Here is a 26,580-nt window from a genome sequence, read left to right on the forward strand (position 1 = left end):
GTAACTTTATACATTTTTGGGCCCTGCTCCCATACCCAGCTTGGGTAGAATGCAGTCTGAATGGCATTATATTAGCTCAGCTCCCTCTCCCCTCAAATCTCAACCCTTGTGCTTGAGTTCATGTGCCAGTCTCTGGGCTTTAGAGCAAAATTTCCCTGAAGCAGAAGTTATTCTATAGCTTTCTACTAGGTGGTATCCTGAATTTTCCCATAAAGCATCAGCTACAGGGTATGGTCAGAGATGAGAACACCAATTAGGTTCCTCCAAGTCCTGTGTGCTGTCTGCACAACCATAGTTGTCCCCTCAGTTGTAATCAGCGTCAGCACAGGTCATGCGGAATTGAAGAATGTGAAATACATGACACAGTACTCACAAGTTTTCTGCATTCTTCAAAGAGATCCCCAGACAAAATGCTGCACGACGTTTCTACCATCACCTGCTTCACTATGTTTCCATTACACAGTGGAGACACCAAGGTCTGCTCCCGGTTGGGCTTAATATTGTAAGAGACAAGCATACATTGCATTAGCCTTGCCTTCAGGACCTCAGGACTCTTCAAATTGAAGTAAGAGCCTCACTAGCACTAGACGTTTTTCATGACAAAGGAAATTGTCAGGACAAATCTTGCCCTGGCAGAATGCAGAGTAGAGCAGGTCACCTCCTAGATTTTCTTCAGCTCTTACTTGTACGTTGCAGTTTTAACATAGATATTTTGATGACAGAAAGTCACACTGTACCAAACATCCACCCTGAAAAACAATCATTCACAGCTCTACAGAAGGCCCGCAAGACTCACAAATACAATCAGTCTTCAGCAGAAAATACCCATGGCCACTGCTCAGTAGTCTCCCCCTCTCCCGTTTAATTTATCTAAAAACAAGAAGCACTAGTATTGACACGGCATTTATCACAGAGACAGTCTACATGTTCTGTCCTGTGCCTACTACCCCAAAACAAGGAGCTGCTCCTTCTCAGTCATACCCTGCGGTCTCACTCCTCATTATTGCAACTTCTTCTGTGCTCTAATCAAGTTGTATCTAAGAAGTGACATTCAGCAAGGTAATACTGTGGCTATGTCACACTTGCACATAATTTATCCAACTATCCCAGAAGATTTCATGTGATCAAAAATACATGCTTCATTTCATTTTCTCATAGTTTAAAACTTTTAAGGAAAGATCTAAAAAAGGCCTTTTTTCCCCCCACTCTCTCTGCAAATTTAGATGAATTTTCAAGAGAAACTTTTCAGCCTTAAAAGCATCATCTGAATGAAATGCTTCATTTTACAAATGTCAAAACATGCTGTCTTCAAGCTGTTTCCTCTCACTTTTTGATTTGGAAATACTTTTGGCCATAATTATTTGCCAGGTCAAGACAAATTTATTTTTAAATTTCATTCTTTCAAAACTCTGTATTCGGAAAAGAGGAAGTATATTCTCATGTATAGCATAACTAGTGTACCCTGTGAAACCACTTAATCTCCGGCACCAGGACATGCATAACACTTATAATATAAAAAATAAATAATAATTGAATGTTCTTTAAAAAAGATTGAGAAGTATACAGAAAGAAATTAATCTGTGCATTCAGTTGTTCATAAATGGACAGACTAAGATTTGGGATATAGAAGTTTGCATAGGGAAATACAAATTTTTTATCTGAACTCCCCTGTCTGAAAATTACAGCTGGGTTTTTTTAGATTAAGCTCTAAAATGAGATTTCCAGTTATACCTGGATTTCAAGCATCTGGGCTGGCAAACTCGATGAACAGCCTCTACTGTACAGATTGGCTATTTTAACATTCATCTGAAGCCAGGCAGCGCAGAGGCCTTAAATAAGTTAATTGATCTTTTATCAGATTTCAAGAAATAATATTATTTGGCAAAAATATGGGGGAAGGAGTTAATTTCTATTTATTTTTTATCCTTTCAAACCTCTTTGCCTGCTCTTGAGTGATACTGTAACCCGTATTAATTAGTTTTCACAGTTCATTCGCAATCACCTTTTCAACATCAGCACAGTATGGATTAACTTTCCAAGAATTCCCAAAGTCAACTGGATCTACTTCAAGATGTTCATTGCTGCTGGTCAAATCATTGTTTTGGATTCCATCAAAATTTCCACACAGACCACACACTTGATCCTTGCAGGGAAAGAAACATAAAATACATAAATTTTACATCTGTAGACTGGCTTAGGGTTTTGTCTTTTTAGCCTAGTGCTTTAATGGTACGAGGCTTAAAAACTGAATTATCCCTGGCCTTGCCAAGTTCATTAAAATAGAGACAGTCTCTCACAGAGAATGTTTAGCTCCTATTCCCATTCTGCTTAGCTGAAAGTAGGACCATACTGTCTCCAAGGACTCCAGGAAGTAAGACAACTCTGATCAGTGGTGCCTGTTGGCTCTATTTGAAGTATGTCCCTACAATCCCATTTTATTTCTGGAGATGACTGTCCTATCGCCATCACTAGTAAATCTGGCTCCTTATAGTGCTCTTCTTGAATACAGAAGAAATCACTCAAGGCATAGTTATTCTGAGGCACCACAACATTTATCCTTTCTGTCATAGCTCATCTCCAATGACCCAGAATTTACCCCTTATCGTTGAACTACCAGGAAAGTAAGCAATCCTTATGGTATTACGAAAAAATCCCTTCATTGTCAAGCAAGTACCTAATACTCCATGGAACTCTATCAACATGTCAATATAAAATAAAATGCTATTCCCCAGAGACAGGGTAAGTGCATTCTTTAGTGAGAATAAGAATTAAAGCAAAAACCACTTACTTTGAAATTGCCTTTTAAGATAACTGAGACTCCCATGGCCAGATCCCAGGTCACACTGATGCTTTTGCCCAGTAAAATGATGTAGTAACGGCCAGACCTCATGACTTCTAAACCATTGTCATCTTTAGGAGGTACCTTGATGTTTACCTGGACAAGAAAAGCACACTGTGCTATCAACCATGTCTCTAATTACTTTTCATGTAGGTCACTTTCCCAGTTGGACATGTGCTCATAGGTTAACAGCTATTTTCAAACATGCTGTTCTCCAGAGAACAGATAGTTCCCATACACTATGCAGGTGCTTTGGAGCACTTGCAAAACTGTAAGCAAGGATAGGTAAGGAACTGATTACAGGCTTGTCTCTACACTGAAAAGTTGCTGCGGATAAATTACTGCCTCAGAAGCAACACTTCTGAACAGCAAATTGGGACATGAGTACGGCATTTCAATCGCATCACATTTCTATAATTTTGAATGAGGCAATGTCCCTTGTGCTCCCAGGGTAGAACATAACACTCACCACAAATGGTGACACACAAAGCAATGACTGCTAAACAGAAGGAGGGCTGATAAAGAGGACAGGGTATACCCAATTAACGATCAGTTCAGTATTTAGTCAATGGTTCACTGAAAAATTGTATTTTATTTTTATTGCAGGTAGCGACAAAAGGGCTGGCTAAGTTTAAGTGTAATGTGAACTGGGAGAACCACATGCATCAGTGGCCTCTAAAGGACCAGAGCCTGATTCTCAAGTCAGAAAGGACTTTCTTCCCAACCAGCTACACCAACAGGAAAAATCCTGAGAGATTCCTTTCAGTGTCTCTTCATCTTTCCATCACTTTCATTTCCCCTGTGTGCCTCTTTCTCTTTCCATCTGGCTGCAAATTCACCGCCTCGAGCTACAAAGAACTTAAGAGATTAATTTAAAATGCTTTCTTTCACACTGTAATCCCCTTTCAATGGGAACACTAATAGGATTATTAAACACATTTGGAGAGAAAGGTCTGCCATGGCTGTTAGTTTAAGCACCACTAATGCATTAACTAAAAACTGCTTAATTGTGGAAGAGGCAGACAAAAACTTTCAATCAGTACAAACAGCGACTAGAGCAAGGGAGAAAGAGGACCCCACAAACCATTCATCCTCTCCCTAGTTTGAGGGCAAAATACTTCCTTATCCCACTATTCCTTCTTGCTCAATTCAGTAAAAGCTCAGTACTGTAATTCAACTCTCTCCATCTCTGGGGTATTACCAGAAACTTTATCCCCAGAGAAGACTGAATATCTCCTAAAGAGGGCCTTCAATGTCTTTAGGGCAAGAATATGTTAAAAGAGACACTGTTTTAGGAACTGGAAGATTTTTCATGTTCTTTTATGCCAAATATATTACTATACAGTCTAGTCACACTTGGTCACTTATCTTCTAAATATCTACAGCGGTCTCTGTCTTTCCAAACTAAGGCAAAAACCAGAGGAGGACAAAATTGAGCTGGGAGGTTGACCTAAATTACAGAATTTCTATGTTTATGGAGGCTTTTTGCCCAACCATGAATTCATAAACTTTTGACCTTACAAACTGGCAGATTTATATTTGTTTCAGAAGAGCAAAAATGATTTCACAATAATTTTTGTTTTAATGTGAGCCAGAACTGCAGCATGCAGATACTTCAGTTAAGCCCCCATTTACTTAAAACTAGAAGCTGCTCTCAAAACAATATCATCTTAAAACAATGTTGCTTGGAAACATTTTAATGGGGGGGGGGGGAAGTTGATTCTCCTGCTTGCTTCTAAGGATTCTTGTGGAAAAAGAGCGTAAGAAGTCATCGCTGGGTGAGAATTTGCCTAAGAGTCTTCATAACTGTTGTTTTTTTTCTTAATCTCTCCTTTGGTTGCTGTTATTTCTAAGAAAACCTGCTCCAGATATTACACTGAGCCTTAAACTCCCTAGAAAGACAGCTGAAAATTCAGTCAAGGTCACGTGGACAGTCTTGTGATACAGACCTAGCTTTTGCAAGGACATACTCTCTCAGGGATGAAACACCCTCTGTTGCTGGAGCTGCTGGATGCCTAATCACCTCTTGTCTTTTCTGGCCCTTTTTTAGGTGTCCAAATGGAATCACAGCTCTTCTGAAAATCTGTCACCTAAAGAAGCTTTCAGACAAAGCCTGGGTCTATGGACTGATCCCTGCACTACTATTCACCCTCACCTAAGCAGGGGGTTCTTTAGCCGTAGAAATAAAGAACTGGGTGGGCAACGAATATGTCCTATGTTCATTCCTCCAGCAATCAAAAGCCTACATGGATCATATGCTGTCAAGATGCACTGCACTGCACACACTATAAATAATGGTATGTTTTACGTGTTCCTGCCATGCATCAGTGGCACGCAGCAACTTGCAAGCAATTTGCAGGCTATGCAAAACCTGGTACAGTTTTGTCTGTTAACCCAAAACAAGGCAAATGCAGAGTGGTTTCACATTTCAGTGGGAACGTTTTTGCAAAGCTCTGGTCCAGATGCTAGTTCAGAGCACAGTACTTCTGAAAACTGAGAAACTGAAACACAATAATCCACTGTAGCTCTGTAATGTTTGAACACACAGACAGTCTTAATTGTTACAGTGCCCAAGGCAAGGACCTGAACTCTGCCCTGTGGAAAGCCCGTTTCCTGCCACGAAGGGACATGGGAGGTGGAAGCGATTCTTGGTCAATTCTTCAGTGTTTGTTGGTAGGAAAGGGGAAAAAAAGAAGAATCCAGTCATCTGGAATTTCCATCTGACAATTTAACACGGGAAAGGATAGTTGATATTTGCTTCTGCAGTATCAACTTGTTTCAGCCATGACTTCTTTTTTCTCCTGTGTGCTCAGTCCTTCAGAAGGCTAAATTAGGTCTGAAGCTTTACTAGTCATGGGACAGTCACTTCTTAGCTGTTCCTTGCACTTAACCTTGCTTGAAATAGACCTAGACCTCCCATGTTTAGAAAGGGCATTCCTCATATGAGCTTGCATTGAACAGCATTCTTACTTGAGATAAATTTATTGGCATCAAGCAGAAATACCAAAATGGCATTATACTTCTGGGAGCAAAATGGATAATTATAATCCTGCTAATCTGTTCCTTTTATGATCTAATTTTCAAGAACCACCGAGCACGAGGTCATTCATGCCTCATCTTACTAAACAACCTGAAATACTTTTCCCCAAAAAAGGGAAAGAGAACAGAAGCGTACATACATTTCCATTGAACAACTCTATTTCCCCACTTTCATACAGAATGATAACCCTTTTGGTGCACTTTTCTCCAGTGAAGCCACAGCCTTCATTTGAAATTAGTATCCGGAATGTCCCAGAGTCATCCTTGCAGAAATCCTATCAGACAAAAATAAATGAATGAGTCATTAATGTGGAACATTTGAAAAACACATACAGATCTATGGAGAAAAAGGAAGCCTCAGATAATACCCTGCATACTCTATGGCCAGTAAGATATATGTTGGGATGCCAAATGTTCCTATATTAATTTATTTTGTGCTTAGTGTTGATATTCATGTGGTCCACCCCTTAAGGAATGAGGCCCACTCTGCCAGTGACACACACACGCATATTTTGCAGGGAGGATCCATGCTATTACAGTATCTGTGATATTTTAAAGATGTACAATGGTCACAGTGTACATCTTAATACACATATATTAATAAATTTAACAGTGAAAACAAGACTCTGCAGCTTTAATGATAAAATAAAAATATAAACCTAGAAGGTTAGGTTAGAAAGAAGGGTTAGAAAGAAACTTGCTGCACAGTTTGGAGCAAAATGTTTGATGCTCATGTTTTCCCACCTGTACATGAATAATAATTACAATAATGTCAACCTATTTCTTGGGGAGGAATTATGTTGTTTAACGTAATTTTAAGTCAAATATTTCTGAGATGCATGGAGAGTTACTACTATATTTATATGATGACTCACGACTATCAGGCCTTTTAGGTTTTGGGGGTTTTTTTAGTATACAACTTTTACAAAAAAGACCCTGTCTATAGTTCCCTCTGTTTGTCACCTGAGGAAAACAGATCTCATTTTCATTTTAAGTAGTTTTGTAGTACTGTATGCTATTACTGCCCATAAGACCTGTACACAGAGCTCTCACTAGTGTCAGAGCAATCATTCTTCTAAGGTAATCCATCTGGCATCAAGGTGGGAGCATATTTCAAAGACCTAGCCAGAGACAGGTTGATCACACTTTCCTGCCCAATGAGAACTGCAGGGAGGAATGGGCCTCATGAAAAGGGTCTGTGTGGAAAAAAGTAGCCCACCCAAGAAACATGGGTGGGCTCCTAACTGCAGAAGACTGTTGTTATCAATTAGCAGCGGATCCATCTACTGTTAGACCAAATTTTCAGGGAAATCATTCTTCTTTTGCACATGCATTTTTACATACACAATGATTTGCACCTGTAGATGAGCTTTAATTTTATTTAACACTAAATTTCTGGCTGCTCCCACAAATCACAGGCTGATTTACTGTGCTATGTCTTCATCCATATTGGATATTGTCAATATACCCAAACACGGTGGTGCATGGAACAGGACAGTTACTTTGCTGAAGTGAACAAGCAGAGTCTGTGCTCTGGACACATATAGAGAAGGTTCACCAAGCACTTCTGATCTCACTCTGAAGTCAGACAGTAAGCCATCAATCACTACAGGATAAAGTGGCTAGTGGGGAATGAGGAAAGATTGACTTACAGGTATCTACAATTCCTTGTTAGAGATGAGATTCAGACAGCTCCTCTCCGTACCACGCTGCTATCATATGATTTATGACAGCCAGCTAGACACATGACAACCTAACTCACTTCTGCAGAACACAATGCAATCATCATATTTCTCAACACATCTTTGAAGTCATCAATAAGCTCTGCTCTCCTCTACCATACATCTGGGTTAGTAATTAAGAATACTTTACTCTGATTTATGCAAACATTGGACTTCTCTCCTGGTGTGAAATACCTTATACCTTACCATCAGACAGCTTCAGCGCTTGACGTATTCTTACCTGAACTAATACATATTGACAGTTTCCTGGAAACTTGTATTTCAATCCATCAAATGTCAAATAATGAGCTGTACCAATAACAGTGCAGGTGCCATCACACATATTTTTGGTGCATTCCCACTTTCGACCATGGCACATGCTGTAACAGAGGTGAGTGACAGTTATGTGTATGATAAGCAAGAGAATGCAAGGTGCTTTAGGCAAAGCTAAAAAGTTTCTGCCACCAGGAGCTCATGATCTGAAGACTCTCCAAAAGATACACAAGTGGTGATGACCTACTACGGTGCCTTGTTCTGCTCTTTTTCCTGGGTCTGGGTTAGGGAGTAACCTACTGCAGACCAAACAGGAGCGTCGTTCCCCTGTGTCTCTTAACCCGGACATCAGCTGCAGCTCTGTGAGAAACCTCTGCAGTTGTCTGTGCTGCTGTCTGTGCTGCTGTCTGTCCTCAGGTATGTTCCCAGCAGATCTCCTCTGCATTGAGCTTTGAGAAGCTACTCTTAGGGCTGCTGGAATCCTTCTATAACTACGTTACACTACCGTGCACCGGATGACAATCACTCTCATTAATATAAATTAGCATATGTTAACATTGGGTGCATAAATCCAAATAATGCATTAACGGATTAAGTGAATAAGGAATATGTTTCCCTTTTTCTTACAAGTTGCATATAGGAATATGTGCTTTTTTAACCTCCCTATTACAAAAAGAGGACTGGACAGAGCCTGCTAGAATATTTCATAACACTATTACTATTTTATTTTGGATATGCTGCTCTGCTCAGAGTATTCTTTTAGAAAAATAGTTTGATTACCCTCTAAGGACCATTACAGGTTAAATATGAAGTATAATATCAGCAATATATATCAGGAATATCTGTGTTTATTTGCAGTACTGTCCATTTTTCCTCATTGAAAGCCAAAGTAGTAGTAAATTTAATATCCAACCGATGCCAAAGGACATGTGTTTACTCTAGTGACCAACTTTTGGGACCAAGTAACCAGGACTGTAATTCAGTCTGTCCAGTGGCTTTTGTTCATATTACATACTGAAGTATAAGACCACCCTTCTCCAAAGTGGTCTCTCTATTCTTAAATTAAATTCATTCTTCATGATAGTTTATCTGACCTAGCAATTGGAGACACTACCTCACAGTCTGACAAGAATAGACATATGGATAGAAATATTTCTTTTTCTGTACATAGGTACACATATACATGCACCATCTGAGGAATGTGCTACCGTGTGGTACTATCCCATGAGGTCTCCTGTGGTGATCGAACCGGAATGTCTGCCCTATAGAAGAATTCAAGTTTGGTGCCATTCAAATAGGACTCCAGGCTAAATCTCAGGTTATGCAACAGGAGATGTGACAAGACACCTGATCATGAAAGGAGATACACCAGTGGTTCCCTGCCTGTATAGTTTGCAAGCGATGTTGTCAATGACACCTCCTAGACTTCCTCACAACCATAGAATATGCAAGGAAAAAAAAGGAGATATCCTGATATACAGAGCAAAACAAGATGCTGCCTTGTTTATTCAGGGGGAGGGGAATTCTGAAGAGCAATCAGACACAGGGTTAAGGGCTTGATATCATTATACCCACGTTGCTGTAGCAGCTGTACTGCACTTGCATTATCATACAAAGCCAGTGATGCCATGAGGAAAGGGACAGCATTCTTGGTTTTGTTTCATTCCTTCTTTTGCACTCTTTTTGCCCTTTGGTTTTTTTGTTGTTGTTTTGGTTTCTGGTTTGTTTTAAAAAACAAAACAAACAAACAAACAAAAAAAAACGCACATGGTGACCATCTTCAGACTGGATATTCAAAACGCGAAGAAAGCCAATTCTCTTATCTTGGTGTAACTCAATTGGTTTCAGTGTAACTATACCAGTGTAACAGACAGCAGAAAAAATAGTAGGGCTCCTAGTCTTCATGATGACACCAAACCAGCCATATTCAACACCAAACATTATTAAGCTTCTAAGAGTTTCCAAGAACATTTGTATCCTTTCATTGCTGTGATACATAATAGTGTAAATCTTACATGGTACCCTGATAAATAATGCTCAAGGAGGTAAATACCATTATCCTCATGTTAAAATGAGGGAAAGAGGGAAATTGAGAAAGACAAGAAGAGACTTGAGAGCATCCACCCAGTTCTCTTGCCCATTTCCAGAGGTATCCTGGAGCCTTGCTACAGAAGCTGCAGGTATGAAAGAGGATCTTTTCCTTGTCATCCACAGGCTTTTGATCAGTGAAATAAATAGATTTGCTAACTAGCAAGAGACTGAGCAAGTAAAATAAAAAATAAGGTCAATGAAGCATAAAATCAGCTCTTTTGTTTTTCTTACTAATTTTGGGGAGTTAGAATAGCATCTGACACCATATCTAATAATCTAATCTAATAATAATAATTTAATAATCCAATAAGCAATAGCTTGCTTGAGGTTGGAGAAACATTCATCTACTAAATGCTATATGAATGCAGATGGACATCATCACTGCCTCAGGGATTTTCTAATCAAGCTCTATAAGGGCAGGGAAAGGGGAATTCTATCCCTGCTTTACAGATGTAAAAACTCAGGGATAAAAAACCTGAAGTACTTTCCCAAGATCAAGTTGCTAACCAAAGAAAAACTGGGTAGCGAACAGAGTTCTCTAGTAATGCCTTAACCCAAGCATAAGCATTATTTAATCTTGATAACACTTCACAGTATAATAAATATTGTGCAATACATTTTCTTCAAAGAATGACATTTCAGTAACATGAAACCTATTGCACCCTCTGCTATTAAATCTCTGCTAATAGGTACAGCAAGACCAAGATTTTGTATATATGTGCACGGAGAGATTATACAGTATGTGGTGTAGCAAAATTCAGATTAGCAAATTTCTGCTGTGTACTGCTTCATAAATGTTATTCCAAAATTTTCACTGAACTCTACAATGAATTCCCAATACATAGCATAACAAAAGTTTTGCCACTAGCGTAGACTTGGAGACATTCCGTTGTTCATGAATTAGGGTCTCCCATATGTCAAGTTGCATGTAAACGCCAAATCTGACACCTCTGGCTCATATATTGCGTTTGCAGGTGTTCACATCTGGCTAAGAACAAGTGAGAATGAGAACTCCTGCAACAGCAGTACAAAAAGCAAAAACAAAAGAAAAGGAAGATCTGACCTCCAAAATGCAGACTCTCAATTCTTATTAATTCTCAAAGCAATAGTAATTTCCTATATCACTTTCTAAATGACATTTGACTTGATATTTTCTGAGAACTATCATGACACTTCTCAAAGTCACATAGTTCAAAAAAGCTCTAGTGACGTTTTTGAAGGGACCTTATTTCCAATTTTATTTTCACATTCAAGAAAAATACATAAAATGAGAGGAAGAACTTTTTATCAGTGAGAAAAAGCATGATTTCTAACATTTTCTTGACCCTGATATTGAAGAAAATTCTATGTTAGAGGAAATGCCACTTACAATGGCATTGCCAGAAACAAAAGGGCAGTTACAAGAATGAAGCAACATGGTTATGACTATCCTAAGATTGAAAATTGTAAGAATGACTGAAAATAAAAAGACTGTGCATGGTTACTGTGAAGAATCTTGCAAATTTCACAACAATGCCTAGGAGTTTTGCACCTTACTGTTCTTGTTTCAATAAAATTTTCATTGTGTCTGTTTTTCAGCTGAGTCACTTTTACCTAGATGCAATATAAGGAGGTCATAGTATATGTACCTATATAAAAATATCAACTTCTCCTCCGTCTTCCTCCCTTCAAACCTACTTTTCCCCAGGTCTAATTGTAGTACATGATTCACAATGTAATATGTAGCTGCAAAGTTTAAAAAACAAACAAACAAACAAACAAACAAACAAAAAACACTGGAAGGTCAATATTTCCATATAAAGCCATAAGACTTTATATCCAAGTCTAAGTTACACTAGTTAGGAGCAGTCCCACTAGTTTAAAAATACAACACTTGGTATCGCTGTTGCTCAAAGATCAACACACAAAACAAAAAACAAACCAAATGCCTCTAAGGGTGCTGATGCTCCGATCCAACTCCACCCAGTCATACAGAGGATAACAGAAACACTGCTCCTGGGGGTGCCACAGAGCTGGGCAGGGACAGTTCAGGTAAAAAGTACGAGAGAACTTGTAGTCTAAGTTCAAAGAGAATACAGTGTCCACACTGCTTGTGGCTGGATGTCCTACACCTTGGACTCTTGGAGCTCGGCAGGAAAGAGCCACCATTCCCTCCACAAGCACACATGGAGAGCAAAGCACCTCTCCAATGCAGCAAGCGTACTGTGCAGGCAGACACCAAGAACTGTCCAGAGGGCAAATACCCTATACCTTACCCAAGGCTGTGCCGAGGGCTTCCCTCCATGTAAATCTCACAGCCCAGTACTTTCTTTTGAATCTACAAATTCTTTTTCAAGAACCAAACAGGACAGATAGGGATGTGGGTGAAAGACATGGAACACTTACTCTTTTCTTCTAAGAAGATATCACCAACTCCCCCCCCCCCCTTTCTTTCTTACTCCTTCTGAAGATATCAAGGGACTGAGTGCTCATCTGATGTATAAGAGCCCAGCTCTGTTTTCTGCCTGATTCAAACTCCTCTTTAACGTTTTCCTGAAGAGCTCCTGTCGTATTACAGCTGGCATATCACACGCTTTCTGCTGATGCATGTTTCTGGCTTAAAAGGACTGATTTGAAGGGCCTCAGACAGCAAAAAACGGGAAGCATAACAGCAGAGCTTAGTGACAAAATGCAGGCTCCATTCCTCCCATCCCGGAGGAGCTCACATATTTTTATCTTGTGTTGCAAGATCAAGGAGCAAATCCACTAGCTATTTGTAAGGCACCAGGTACAGTTTGCCTGATATTGCATTCATCTGATGAGACATGCAAAGGGAAGATGCTGGTCTGTGCAATGTATGTGCTATTGCACTGAAAAAACTGTCTTTATATGAAATAAATCTGTCTAGCAAGGTTTTTTTTTTTTTTTTAGAAACACGTTAGGTGCCCTAGAGAAAAATGGAAAAATGCAGCTCCAGTGGCTCACCAGGTGTTGCAGTCGTTAGTCACTGTCTCTCCCTTGGCATATTCTCTTCCGTTGTGAAAACATGGGCATCTCTCAGGAGCAACACACTTGTTTTCATGTCGCACCTAAGCAAAACACACAGTTTGTCAGCATGCGGGTCTGCTGGTATGTGCCAGTACGCAGAGGAGCAAGCACAAGAACATGTGGATAAAGAATAAAGGAAAGGATAGAGGAAATGGTTCAAGACTATCTGAGGTAAGTAAGGTTCAGCACTGCTAGATTTTTTTTTTTTTTTCAATTAACATAAATAGAGCTATGGGTATGTAAATCACAGTCTTCTTTCAGGGGCTGAACACCAGCTTAAGCTGCTGGGTGAATAAATTAGATTCTAGATTAACTTCATGATGAGAAATTTAAATTTGACCAAAACCAGGATAGCTAACCTGAATATGGAGAGCAGGTGAACAGCACATGCTTCTCACACACAATAAACTGAAGGATGGCCTACCAGAAAAGCAGCCAGCTGCAGGGCTCAGCTGGGCTGACTGAAACACGGCCACTGAGGAGGAGACAAGGAGCCACAGTGCCAGGAGAACTCAAGTGCAAATGAAGGTTCGGTTGTCACAAACAACACTCCCCCCGCCCCCCCCCCAAAAAAAGCCCACTCCCCTGTCTACTCGCCTTTGAAAATTCCAGTAGTCACTCATTTTCTTTCAAATGCCTACTTATTCGCCAGAAGGCAGGATAAATATCAGTCTATTTGAGACATTATTCCACTCTCACAGGCATGGTGGCTGGGAAATAGGTCATTATGTTCTGTTTACAGTTTTTTCTTTTTCAGTTTTACCCTACTGATCTTAGTTTCTCATTGTATAACAACAAACCATTTGTTCCACTTAAAACAAAGTACCAAAAAAGCACAAAAAAACCAGCAATGCCATTAGACTACCCAGTTTTTTCCATTCCTTTTCTCTGTTTTTTCTGTGATTACTCCCTTCCCATTTTGAAGACTGCCAGTTTTAGAGTATCAAACAAACCTAAGGCTGGCTATACTGTTTTTCACTTGGACATAGTTCTGCAAAGCCCAGGGTAGGTTTGGCTCATGCTTCATGGAATACCAAAATGGAGAGCACTTCCCCTCCCTCTCATTCAAAAGTCACAAAATATCACCTTCCCACTTTAAACTGTTTCTGTAAAATCATTAAAATAGTTTCTTCTTTACCATTAAATACGGGCCAATGAGATCAATGTAGTCTGAACGCCAGGTTAATAAAGTAGGATTGCTCTGCCTTTTCCTATGGGGACCTAGAACTGCCACAGGGAACTACTAATAAAAAGGATTTCACAGCCCAGAGACCCTTCATTCATATGCAGCTCCACATGCTCCGTGGCTTATGGAGAGCTATATTATGCCAAATAAGCTCAGTCCGATAGAAGCAAGATGGAAACAAAAGAAATGCTTTTCTAGATGATAGAGCTGGGGCTCTGCCTCAGACTTAATCTCCACAAAGGACAGGGAGAAAACAGGCCAGAGAGGACCATATGCTTCCAAGGCTGATTAATTCCTTCCTTCCTTCCTTCCTTCCTGGTGGCATTCAGAAAAAAAGCAATATATGACTTCACACTTATGGCTACATTTCTGAATTTTTCCACAGTGTTCAGCAACACGGGTAACAATAGACTCGAGGGCTGGCATCTGGATACTTGGGATTAGATTTGTGTTAGTAAAAGGAGGATTAGGACCTCTTCTGCTTGCTCCCTTGCTCACACACTGACATGAAGCTAGTCACAACCTATCCCCAACTCTAAAAATTTAATAGACTGGTATTAGTATTTCCATCACAAGCATACAGCCACCATGAAGCTACAGTGCAGCAACGGTTAATCCACTGACGAAGAGGGAAGACTACCTTGTCTGAACACTGCAGAGGGGGTGGGTGGGGTTTAGAAAGCTGGACATAAATACCCAAACTGGACTTTGATCAGAAGACTGATTTTTTTTTTTTTTGCTGCAAAATTCAATGGATGATGATTTTGTTAATAGCAACGCACAATCTACTGGCCATATTGACACCACATCCAAAACCTGGTATATCTGGTAACCCAAGCCATGCTGTGTTACAAGTCTGTTGAGCAAAGTACCATGTGGTACTACTAGGCCAGCGGCATTATTCACACACAGCTGGACTTCTGTGGAAGTCTCTCAATCCATCAATAGATGGCATTTAATACAGGAGATGTAACAGTCCTGAGTGCCTGAGGTGGTGGGAGGCATGAGCATTGGGGAGGCAACCACGAGAAAAGACACAGGTTTGTAATGAGAACAGCTGCTGTTCACACCATCTCACACCCATATGATGATGCTCCTGAGAGCACGTCCATGGGATTGTAAGAGATTGACTAGCTGATGAAGCTACCTCCTACTTGGGGATCTGACAGAAATGTCCACCATTTCCTTGCTCTGTCTTATTTATTGTCAAGCCTTGACAAATCTTGCAAGAGGAAAGACAATATTACAGATTTCAGAACCTTCAAGACTCTTCTCTCCTAAACTCTGCCTTGATGAGGCTGAATTTTAATCTTTCTTGGTCAACACAATTTTGGTGAATATCCCACTGTCAAGGGAAGCTCAGATTTTCACTGTCTTCCTCCTGATAAACCTAAGGGCTTCAGCATAAAGTCAGCCAAAGGTAGAAAGCAGTTAAGGGATTAAGTAAAAGAAGTGGGTCAGATTAGAACACAATAGTTGATACTTTTTAACTAAAAACAGCCTGTTACCATTTCTGTGCAGACAAAGACAAGTCAAACACATGTTAGGACAAAACACTCAACATGTGCTGGTTTACACTTGACTTTTCTTTCTTATGTTAGCTGTATACTTCATATGTTTGTTTTATGAAGCATTATCCTTGGGCAGATGCACATATCAGAAAGCTGGTACCCACCTCCTCGTGAAGACTCTGTCATGTTATACAGGATAAGCCTACACTGAAGAATATACAACAGAGCTTGCAAGAAAATCAAAATAGCACTCTGTTAAGTTTCTATTGAAAACAGTTTGGGATAAAAAACTTTTCAAACTCTTCTGATTAAAATGTTTAGGGTTTTTTTTTCCTTTTTCTGCTAACATATCATAGTTTTAGAAATAGTTTTATTTCAGCAGCCAGAATACCATAAAATGTTTAATTTCAATTTTAAACCTTAACTTTGCTTCAGTTGCTGGAAATTGAAAGACATTCATTTTCTAGTTTTGAAGTGTCTGGATTTTGTGCTTTCTGATTGTTTTGCTCCTTTTTTCCCCAAGAAAGGTGGTTAACACTCCATTTGTATATTTATTAATATTTTCCAATGGGAAAAACCTGGAGTGCAGTAAACTAATCTGAGAAAGCGTATTTTTCCCCACACTTCTGCACATATGTTATGATTTATCCTTTCTGCTCTGCAAAAGGGTGACAAGTATGGAGAATTTCCCACCCTCCAGATGATCAAAGACAGAAAAAGAAGAATTACTTTTCATGACATATTTTTATTTTCAAGAAATCAAAACAATGTAAAATATTAAGTCAAGATGAACTGGAAAACTTATTTTTCAGTTGGAAGAAATTAATTTTCATCTGCATTTTCTGACTGGGGAAATAATCGATTGATTAATTGGCAATTTCTCACCCCAGCAAATTTTCTGATTCAAATCTAAGCAACTGCAGCATGATGTTCATGAACAATCCTTGATTATTGTTTTTTATTATTTTTCAGATATGTAGTTCAAAATGGGCAAGGAATTTGTGCATACAGATTTTAGACTATGGATTTCTCTGTTTAAGACTGATAACTCAGCTAATTGATCTGTAAACATCTCTATATACATAGGGATAACACTGCACTTAGTTACAGGTTAACTGCTATATATACTTGCACATTGTACTGGGGAGTTGTTTATGATCTTTGACTGTGTTTCCTGATGGTATGAACTATTTTAGAGAAGCAAGAAGATGAATTTTTTTTGCTAATAAGTTATCCATGGCCATTCATAATTTTTATATGCTACTGTACTGCAAAAGAAAAAATCTTCAGTAAAATGGCACAATTTCTTCCAGAGTGATGATATGTGCAAATATTTATTCCCATAAGTGTTCAGTAACTTATGACTTCCCACAGACATTCCTACAAACAGTAGGTCACCTCCGTGAGTGCTCGTAAATTAAGCAGGATTACAGAACACCAACAAGGGAGACTGACCGGTAAAAAAAAATAGTCGTATCTTTTCCGGTCCCTTTATTGCTCAGCTCTATTGGTACAAGTCTGGAAAACACAGACTTTGTGACTTTGTAGCACTTTCGCTCAGTGTGCCCAGAGTCTTTAAGGTAGAGAGAGGCGGGACAGCAAGGAGAACCTGGTCACCACCCCAAATCCTTCTGTCTTTGGCAACTGGTACTGGGAGCACATCGCAGAATGCAGAAATACAGAAAAAGCCTCCCCCAGACCATCCTGGTTAGGTACCTGTTGGTGACAGGGAGGAAACTGCTCTCTGATAACAAGCTGGCAGGTCCCATGGAGCCACACGCCAGGAGTCTAACACATAGCAAAGGGCACCCACATAACGGAAGCACCAAGCTTGATACTGCCTTTGCATGACCAGGCTTACAGCAAAATCATCTCTATACTGGCTTCTCCCATCATGGCTTTGAGAAACACAAATCTCACAATTTTTATTCCCTGTCAGATAGGAAGCCAATGAGAATGAGCGATTATAGACCGAGGTTACTGGAAGATTGAACCATACTGTCATCTAGCGGACAAAGAACTTATTTTACTAATTTTTCTAAAAAATTCTGGGCCCAGTTCTTCTATCCAAAACCTGACAAATCACCTTGTTGAATTCGGGGGTATGTTTCACATCACTGCAGAGTCAACTGGAATTTCCAATTCCAAAATGCCAAAGACTGCTTCTCCTGGCAAGAATTTTATGAAACAATTGTTTGAATGATAGTTCCAACCTACTGAAAAGGAATAAGAAATTCTATACTAAACATGAAGGTTAATTACTAGGAAGTTGATTTGGGTTTGTTGGGGGTTTTTTTGTGTTTTTTTGGGGTTTTTTGGGTTTTTTTGTTTTTGTTTTTTTTTGGGGGGGTGTCCCCCTTTTCTTTTTCCTGTTGAGTAGTTATCATAATTTGTTTTCCATTATGATCTCTGAAGTGTACTATTACCATATCCTGGGACTGAAACCAAATCTCAAGCCCCTTCACCAAATCAAAGAGAACTGATTGTTATGTACAGAGAAAAACCTATTCACATTGGGGCTCCTGGAACTTTACAAGTACACAAACTTTTGAAAGTTTACTTATCACACCACTATTTGGGAATATTCTTCTCTAAAAGGAAAGCCATTTAAAAACTGAAATGTGAAAAGAAGCAACACTTGTTTGAAAATTGTGGTGAAAATTTACTCAATGTTGATATGAATACCTTCAAATTGCATTCTGTATTTTTCACTTTGGACCTACAACATACTCCACAAGCCTGAGATTTTGTCTACAGCTGCCATTTTATTCTGCAATAGCATCTATTTACATAAATGTGTGTTTATCAGCAAAATATGGTAGCAAAGTTCAAAAAAATACATTGATATTAATGTTAGAAATGACTGTGCTATGAGAATTGTATTTTTTTTGTTGTTTCTAGTAAGACAATGGAAGGCATTTTGAGGGAGAAAGCACCTGTGTTCATATAGATGCAGAAAAAAGCAACACACCTTCATAAAAGTACAGGGTTCCAGGGAAAGTTAATTGCTTTTTTAAATGGAATTTAAACTAGTAGATGAAGTCAATTCATTAGAGCTGACGCCTAAACATAAACATGCATCTCAACCGTAGAAGTAATAACCCACGCCTTCATTTGCTAACAGTCAATGTCCAGTGCATATTAATCTGAGTCTGCACCTTGAGCAGGTATAAGAGAGTAAAAAAAAAAAAAAACAAAACAAAACAAAAAACCAAAAAAAGTAATCTTTTGCATTTCTAGACTTCCTGAGTTGCAGCATTTGAAAACATCTTGCTTTACCATATGCCCCTCTGAGTCAGAAAACTGCACCAGCACATCTCTAAGTACCACAGGTATCAAATAGACTCTCACAATTCTAGAGTACTTTATCCCTCAAACAAAACAAAAAGACACAACCTCCTCTCTCTTTTTCCAGCATCTACCAGGTATTTTCATCTGCCTTTCATGCACTGAACATCACAAACTTCTTAATCCCAGCAGTTTTCCTGGACAGACAACTCAAAAGTGTCATTTACTTAACTTCATAAAGAGTGTACCATGTGCTTCACCTCTGTCGTATTCACAAGATGCCTGGGACTATACCCCCAGCCCCCAGTGAGATCCTCTGCACAACTCTTCACCTGCCCAGAGCACGCTGCACAGCACTAAACACTGATGCTTTTTTCTATTGCTCAGAGAGAACAACAGCAGCATTCTGCTGTCTGTTCTACTCCGTCTGCTTTTTATCAGGGCTCTAAATCAACATCGAGTTCACAGTCACTGGCTTAGCAAATAACTATATTTGCTATTTGCTCTATTTAAAAATGATTAAACTAATAATTAAATTTGAAGGTTGCAGGGAAACATAAACCTAGACTCCAGAAAGCATCTTACCAGTGAAAAAAGCATGCTCAGCCCACCATCTGCAACTCCAGGACACCCTTTAGCATCATCTTAGCAAATTTCATGTCCCACATTCCTTCTCATGGGGAACTCTCAGTTTGGTACAACACACAGGAAGGCAGCGGCAGAGATGGAGACTCAACAAGGAGGCAACTAGTATCAGCAGGAGGGTTTGGCTGGATGTGGGGTGGGTATTTGCGATATGGGTGCCTGTGTACTTCTGTCTCTCTGACTAGGAAAGTTCAGCAAGACTGAGGAGGATTCTGGGAGGAGAGTTGAAGGAAGAAGTAAACTGGTCTTAAAAAAAGCAGGTTTTGGCTTTTTGATTACCAATTATTATTACAAGCTAAACTTCATCTTCTATGCAGATATACTAATATACATATTTTGAACCAGCCACAATTTGGCAGAGTCAATACTTCATAACCACATATTTCCAAGCTGCAAGAAGACTGCTGGTAGGAAAAAGTGAAGGCAAGAAAACAAAGTGGAGCCTGCTTACCATGCCTTTTGGACAGAGGCATCCAGATATGCAGCCATGGCTGACGCACTCCAAGTCATAATTCTGGCAAGTCTTGGCACACTCCAACCCTTCAGCTCTTGGGTTGTTTGCAGGACAGACAAATCGTTCCATGGGGGATCTGCATGTCAAGCTCCTTTTTACTTTAAAAAATAAATTTACAAAAATTGTAATTAGAATTGCAAGTATTGTTAGCACAGTATTTTTCTAAAGGATGGATAAACATTTTTAATAGAAAACTGATTTAGGATATAGAATGGAGCAATGCCACTACACCACTATGCATGACATCGTAAAGGTAACAGTCCCCACTTTCCATGAAGAAGTGACCTCAGTTAGGCTACCATAAAAGCCTGTATTCCAATATGGAAGCAAAAGGAGCTGCACAAGGGTTCAATTCCAGATTGCATTAGAGCTACAAGCACACTTTAGTGTGAAACATATTTCAACCTGTAGGGTATGTACACTAGCACTGTCAGCACAAAATCGATGTTCTGAGAAGCAACAGCACCATATATTATTGTGTTCAGACTCACTTCCAACACAGAGTGTAACTACATGGGTGACTGTTAATAACAATGCTCTTAGCTTAAACACAAAGTTTTCAAACTCTTTGAGAATCAGGTTCTGATAGAAGATCAGGATTTCCCAAGAAATTCTAGGTTATTATTTCAAGCTAGGCTAGAAATACGCCTTTCTGAGGTTTTGTAAGTCTTAACACACTAGTATCAGGAAAATTATGCCTTAATAACATTACAGGAAGAGTTTGGTGAGATATACACATCGGAGGCTTCAGCTGAAGGACAGTGGGGGCCAACCAGTGCCACCATTACTGGTGGTCTACCAAGACCCTCTATCCCATCACAATCCTATAAAGCTCCATGAATGTATCAGTGGGGAACCTCAGAAAATCCCAGACCACTGATGTCCTGATTTCCAATGCAGTGCCTAGCTCTGCAAGGCAGTTGTCAGTCTTCAGGAGGTTTTACAGCAAGATGCCTGGTGGGTGGAGGGCACACTCAGTGCCTGGCAGCACTCTAACCTTCACGACACAAAAAGCTTCATCTGCATCATAAAAGAGAGCTTGCAACCTGCTAGTAAGAAGCAGGTATAAAGCTGGCTATTTACTGATGTCTTGTGATCCTCAAATAGCAATTGGGGGCCTCGGATCACTGTCAAGGGACCCCTTAACCTCTTCAACTAAAGACAGACTGCAGTGGCTAACTGTAATTTTGAGAGGTGGGACACAATGAGCCCTGCACAATCCCACGCAATCATTTTGTTTCTATCCTGTAACAAAAAAAAAATTAGAAAAAGACTCACAACATCACCAGCCACTGCAACCTCTGGTATTTCTTCCCTATTCTAGATTACCAAGAGACTGAAGAGGGGAAAAAAAAACAAACAAACAAACCAAAAACAAACAAACAAACAAAAAAAACCCAAAAACAAACCCAGAAAAAGTATTAATGTTTTAAAGTATACTAACTTCTGGCAGATGGCCTCTCATCAGCAAAAACATCTGGCAGGAAGGCACCAGGAGCTCTGTTCATACTGCAGTGCATGAAACCATTTTCACAATAGCTAAGAAAAAACAAATAGAGCTTATATTTAACAAAGTGACATTTAGCTTTCACTCACACTGTTGTTTTCAGTCAGGCCTTCAGGGAACCTGTCAGAGTACCAAAATTATACCTCTCATGGGGGCTGATCTGTTGCTCTCCATCCACTGTGCTTATCAACCTTAAAGGCAAACCTTCCTTAAGATATTTGCAGTGATATACTAGCATGGTAACTCAGCTGTATGCTAGCCCTGCCCTGCTGAATCCAACGCATCTGCGCAGGCATAAAGCTGGGCAAGATAATAGTCAGGTCTGCTGTGGAGAGAAGTAAGGGATCACTTAGTGCCTGCAACTTATGACTTCTGTGGTAAAGGAGAAAAGAAGACACTTCCCAAAACAGGGCTTGCCAGGAGCTGCCCAGCAATTACATTCCTAGTCTCGGTATATCGCTACTCAATTTAACAATTAGAAATGCATTTTAATATTTGTATCTTTGATAGAGGCAATTAGGCTTTAATGTTTAAGAAATGTACCTCAGTACATTAAAGTGACATTTTAAAAGCCTACAAAGTAGCTACTGTCAGTAATTAAACTACATTTCAAACTGGCAGGAACTGTTCATGAACAGGGCTTAGTACCATTTTCTAAGGTGGCATTTGAAATTATATGGATAGAGACGCAACAGCAAAACTCACGATTTGGTTTGTTGGAGGCAAAATCTTGCCCTCTTTTAAACTAGTCTCACTGGAGGTAAAGGAACTGATGAACTGAACCAGTTAACCCCTCGGGCTATCCAAAAATTTGAGTCACAGCATGTCGGGATGAGTTATGAACATTACACTTACCACATGGTGTAATGATCTGAAATGACATCCTCTGGCTGGAAGATCTCACCGTCATAGTAGCAAGAGCAGTGGGACTTCGGCACACACTGCTCATGCTCGTCCAGGTAGTGCCCCGGGGGACAGAAGCATCCTTCCACGCAGAGTTCATCACAGTCCTCATCCGGGTAGGACAGAGATCTGCAGGTCTGGTTGCATGGCGTTCCACACTGTCGGTACACTTGGCCTTCAGGACAGGTCATTGCTGTTGAATGATGTGCACATCAGGGAGACTGGCACTTGATTCAAAGCCAATTAAAGGAAAAGCTGCCTGAACCAGACTGGGAAGCTGAGGATTAAAATGTATTTACTCAATTTACTCATCGATGGAGGCCTGTATTACACTGTCCTTAACTCTGCAGCACCAGTAAAGCTAGGGCACTACTTATATATATACACACACAAAACCTTACTACAAGCAGTTCCCAATAAATATCAGGATTAGATTGCAACCCCTGCAACGGAAATCCATCCACAAAATTTCATCCAGAATGAAAAAACACAGGCTCTGTCCAACCTCTGCTATTACTTGGATCTACAAGTTAGGAGCATTACAAGCGACATGTACCTATTCACACTTCTCTTCCTTTGCAACATGGTTAGGGACAATTTGGTCAAAATAACTAGAAATGTAGGTTTCTGCCTTGATAAGCAGGTGCTGCAATAGTTTACAGCCTCACATCCCAGAAGCTCTCAGTGATTTCTATGGAAACAGGTGCAAATAATGAAGCCATTTAGTGATTGTGGAGCCAAACCTTGGGTACTAGGGATTTTTGATGATTAATTATTTTTATGGCCTTTGGAGCCAGTTTGGCTTCGTTTATAAAACTTCCACTTATTTCTACATCGCTGATTTTGAGGCAATCTCCTCTGCATACATCAGCATCGGCACTAGGTGGCAGCTACGACAACACATTTCAGAAGACGAGAAAACAAGTTAGTATTATCAAGGGCTTTTAACAGGCCTCCTGATAACCAGGATTTACAAAACGTGTCGTTTGTAGCAACCTTCTAAAGCAAACAGCCAGAGTTGTAAGGTGATGAGGTAGGATGTTCAGTGGAGTAAGGCAAGCAGCTGCAAATAAAAGCTGGCACATTTGTACTGTGCTAAAACCAAGATCAAGGAGTTACAGAGAAAGCTTTTCCTCTTGTCATCCCTGCAGAATGATCCAATAATCCCTACCCTCTCTTCTGTGAGCACACACTCCTGGGAACTGTAGCAGCAATGGCAGTAAAAGAAAAACTATAGCAAGGCTACAGCCCTGCAGCCTCAGCCAGCTGCTAGCAGGGCTGAACTAACACTTGAGGCTAACAAAGCAAGGCCTAAATGTTAACCAACGTCTAATGCTTACCTTCACAAAACTCTTCTGAAATGAAGAATTACTTCTACTTACTGAAGAGAGGCATGGTCGCACCAACATCTCCCCAACTTCCGTTGAGGCACCTGAAATCCCGTACATGGGAGCGTAAGCCCCTAACATGAGGATCCAGCACAGAGGCACCTAAGGTGACTTGAAGCCTTCTTCAGAGCAAGGATCTCCCAAGCCTGGGACTTGTGCCTGAACTATTTAACATACCTATCACAACACGGCCCAAGAAATTTATGTGTGCTCATCAACACAGTAAGCAGAGTAAATACCTCCTAACTCAGAAATAAATAGATGATAGATTCACTCACAGTTACAGGAGTCTTTGGCAGCTATTCAGAGAACAGTTCTTCTAATTTACATAAACACGATCTTTTCAGTAAATCAAATACTGAACAGGCACAGCCCAGGGCTGAGGACCATTTTAAAAGTAACTTTCATCACTAAAGGCATGTGCAAGCAGGACAACCATGAAGCTTCCGCCAAAACTACCATTTGCTACACAGGAGCCTCTGGAAACAAGGAACTGGGTTGGCAGATTTCAGGTGGGTACACCAGGTGGGTTTACTGGAATTTCAAGATTCAAAAAAGATAGGATAACTGAGCCCAACATCCTGCCCTACTTTCTAGTCAGTGGTAACACTCCCTGCCCACAGGGACAACTTTGCAGTGGATCCCTTTCTTAGCTAAAGCTTTGTAACTCATCTTACCTGCCCGTGAACTTTCTAATATTCTTTAGAAACATACTCCATTTTTCCAGTTATGCTACCCAATGTCATGTTCACACTCCAAGTCCCAATACACTGCTCCATCACTTCCCAACAACATCTGTTTTTAACAGCAAAAAGGCGAGACAACTGACCTGGGAGGCGACTGTTGCCTGTACACTTTGTAATAACACTGCCACTAAATGAAAAAAAAACATTCCATTATTGCCAGGAAAATTAGAGGAAAAGGCGAGGTGCATCTAGTCTCTACGGATGCCTGCTATAAAACTGAAACAGCTCAATGCTGTGCTCTGAAGTTCAGCTTGTCCCAGGGATAAGATGGGAAACAGTGGCAAAGCATTGGAAAAATGTGTAACCATCAGATAGTTCATCCAGCTTCTTGTGGGTGGGTTTTCCACCCAGAGTGAAAGAGGCAAAAATCCTGACCAGTTTCTCAGGTAGCACAAGGTGAAAATGCAATTGTACCTAGGTCAGAGGCTCTGGGTGAAGATGCACCTTGTCAGGATCAGATTTAACACAACTGCTCCACCAGCACCAGCTGGCATGCTGAGCCCCACCATGTGAGTCAACCATCCTCAAATGCTGCTCAGAGCCTGCCCTTAATTCCCTAGTCCCCACTCCAGCACTCTTGGATTCATCCCATACGAATCCTCTCACAGAAGCCATGCAGAGACAACAAACTACCCCAGCACCACCACATTAAGGAAAATAGTGGGCTTATCAACAGGTCCTAAAACCTGAAGAAAGATCTAGGGACCTGTTGACCAATTCCCCTTTGCCACAAAACAATACGTACATACATACATACACACACGAGACATAGAATCATAGAATCATTTAGGCCAGAAAAGACCTGTAAGATCGAGTCCAACTGTTAACCTATCACTGCCAAGTCCACCACTAAACCATGTCCCTAAGCACCACATATACAGGTCTTTTAAATACCTCCAGGGATGGGGACTCACCACTTCCCTGGGCAGCCTGTTCCAGTGCCTGACTACGCTCCCAGTGAAGAAATTTTTCCTAATATCCAACCTAAACTTCCCCTGGCGCAGCTTGAGGCCATTTCCTCTTGTCCTATTGCTTGTTACTTGGGAGAAGAGACTGACCCCCACCTCGCTACAACCTCCTTTCAGGGAGTTGTAGAGAGCAATAAGGTCTCCCCTCAGCCTCCTCTTCTCCGGGCTAAACAACCCCAGTTCCCTCAGCCACTCCTGGTATGACCTGTTCTCTAGGCCCTTCATCAACTTTGTTGTTCTTCTTTGGACACACTCCAGCACCTCGATGTCCTTCTTGTAGTGAGGGGTCCAAAACTGAACACAGTACTTGAGGTGCAGCCTCACCAGTGCTGAGTACAGGGGGACGGTCACTCCCCTAGCCCTGCTGGCCACACTATTCCTGATACAAGCCAGGATGCCATTGGCCTTCTTGGCCACCTGGGCACACTGCTGGCTCATATTCAGGCAACTGTTGACTGATACCCCCAGGTCCTTTTCCACCGGGCAGCTCTCCAGCCACTCCTCCCCCAGCCTGTAGCGTTGCATGGGGTTGTTGTGACCCAAGTGCCGGACCCGGCCCTGAGCCTTGGTCAATCTCATGCAGCTGGCCCCGCCCCAACGATCCAGCCTGTCCAGATCCCTCTGTAAGGCCTTCCTGCCCTCCAGCAGAGCAACACTCCTGCCTGACTTGCTGTCATCTGCAAACTTACTGAGGGTGCACTCAATCCCCTCGTCCAGATCATTGATAAAAATATTAAATAAAACTGGCCCCAACACTGAGCCCTGGGGAACACCACTTGTGACTGGCTGCCAACTGGATTTAATTCCATTCACTACAACCTTTTGAGCCCAGCCATCCAGTCAGTTTTTTTACCCAGTTTTTTATTATATCCATGTGCATGAGACAGACAGCCCTTCACAGTATGGCCTATCTGCTCCTTCCATGCAGCATGAA

The 26,580-nt window shown here is 40.6% G+C and overlaps 1 protein-coding gene across 1 annotated transcript in view; it reads right to left on the bottom strand.

The window, feature by feature from the left end:
* VWF (von Willebrand factor) overlaps nt 1–26,580 on the bottom strand; it is a 144,311-nt gene that overhangs the window by 75,737 nt on the left and 41,994 nt on the right. Inside the window, exons 16-24 of the mRNA XM_082310963.1 lie at nt 22,497–22,737; nt 21,579–21,673; nt 20,072–20,232; nt 12,928–13,031; nt 7,841–7,979; nt 6,019–6,153; nt 2,789–2,935; nt 2,003–2,143; nt 374–493 (exon numbers count right to left, since the gene is read on the bottom strand). Coding sequence (XP_082167089.1) covers nt 374–493; nt 2,003–2,143; nt 2,789–2,935; nt 6,019–6,153; nt 7,841–7,979; nt 12,928–13,031; nt 20,072–20,232; nt 21,579–21,673; nt 22,497–22,737 — 1,283 coding nt within the window. The remainder of the gene's footprint in view (nt 1–373; nt 494–2,002; nt 2,144–2,788; nt 2,936–6,018; nt 6,154–7,840; nt 7,980–12,927; nt 13,032–20,071; nt 20,233–21,578; nt 21,674–22,496; nt 22,738–26,580) is intronic.

This window comes from Platalea leucorodia (genome assembly GCF_965183815.1).
Source record: "Platalea leucorodia genome assembly, chromosome: 4".
Classification (NCBI taxonomy): domain Eukaryota; kingdom Metazoa; phylum Chordata; class Aves; order Pelecaniformes; family Threskiornithidae; genus Platalea; species Platalea leucorodia.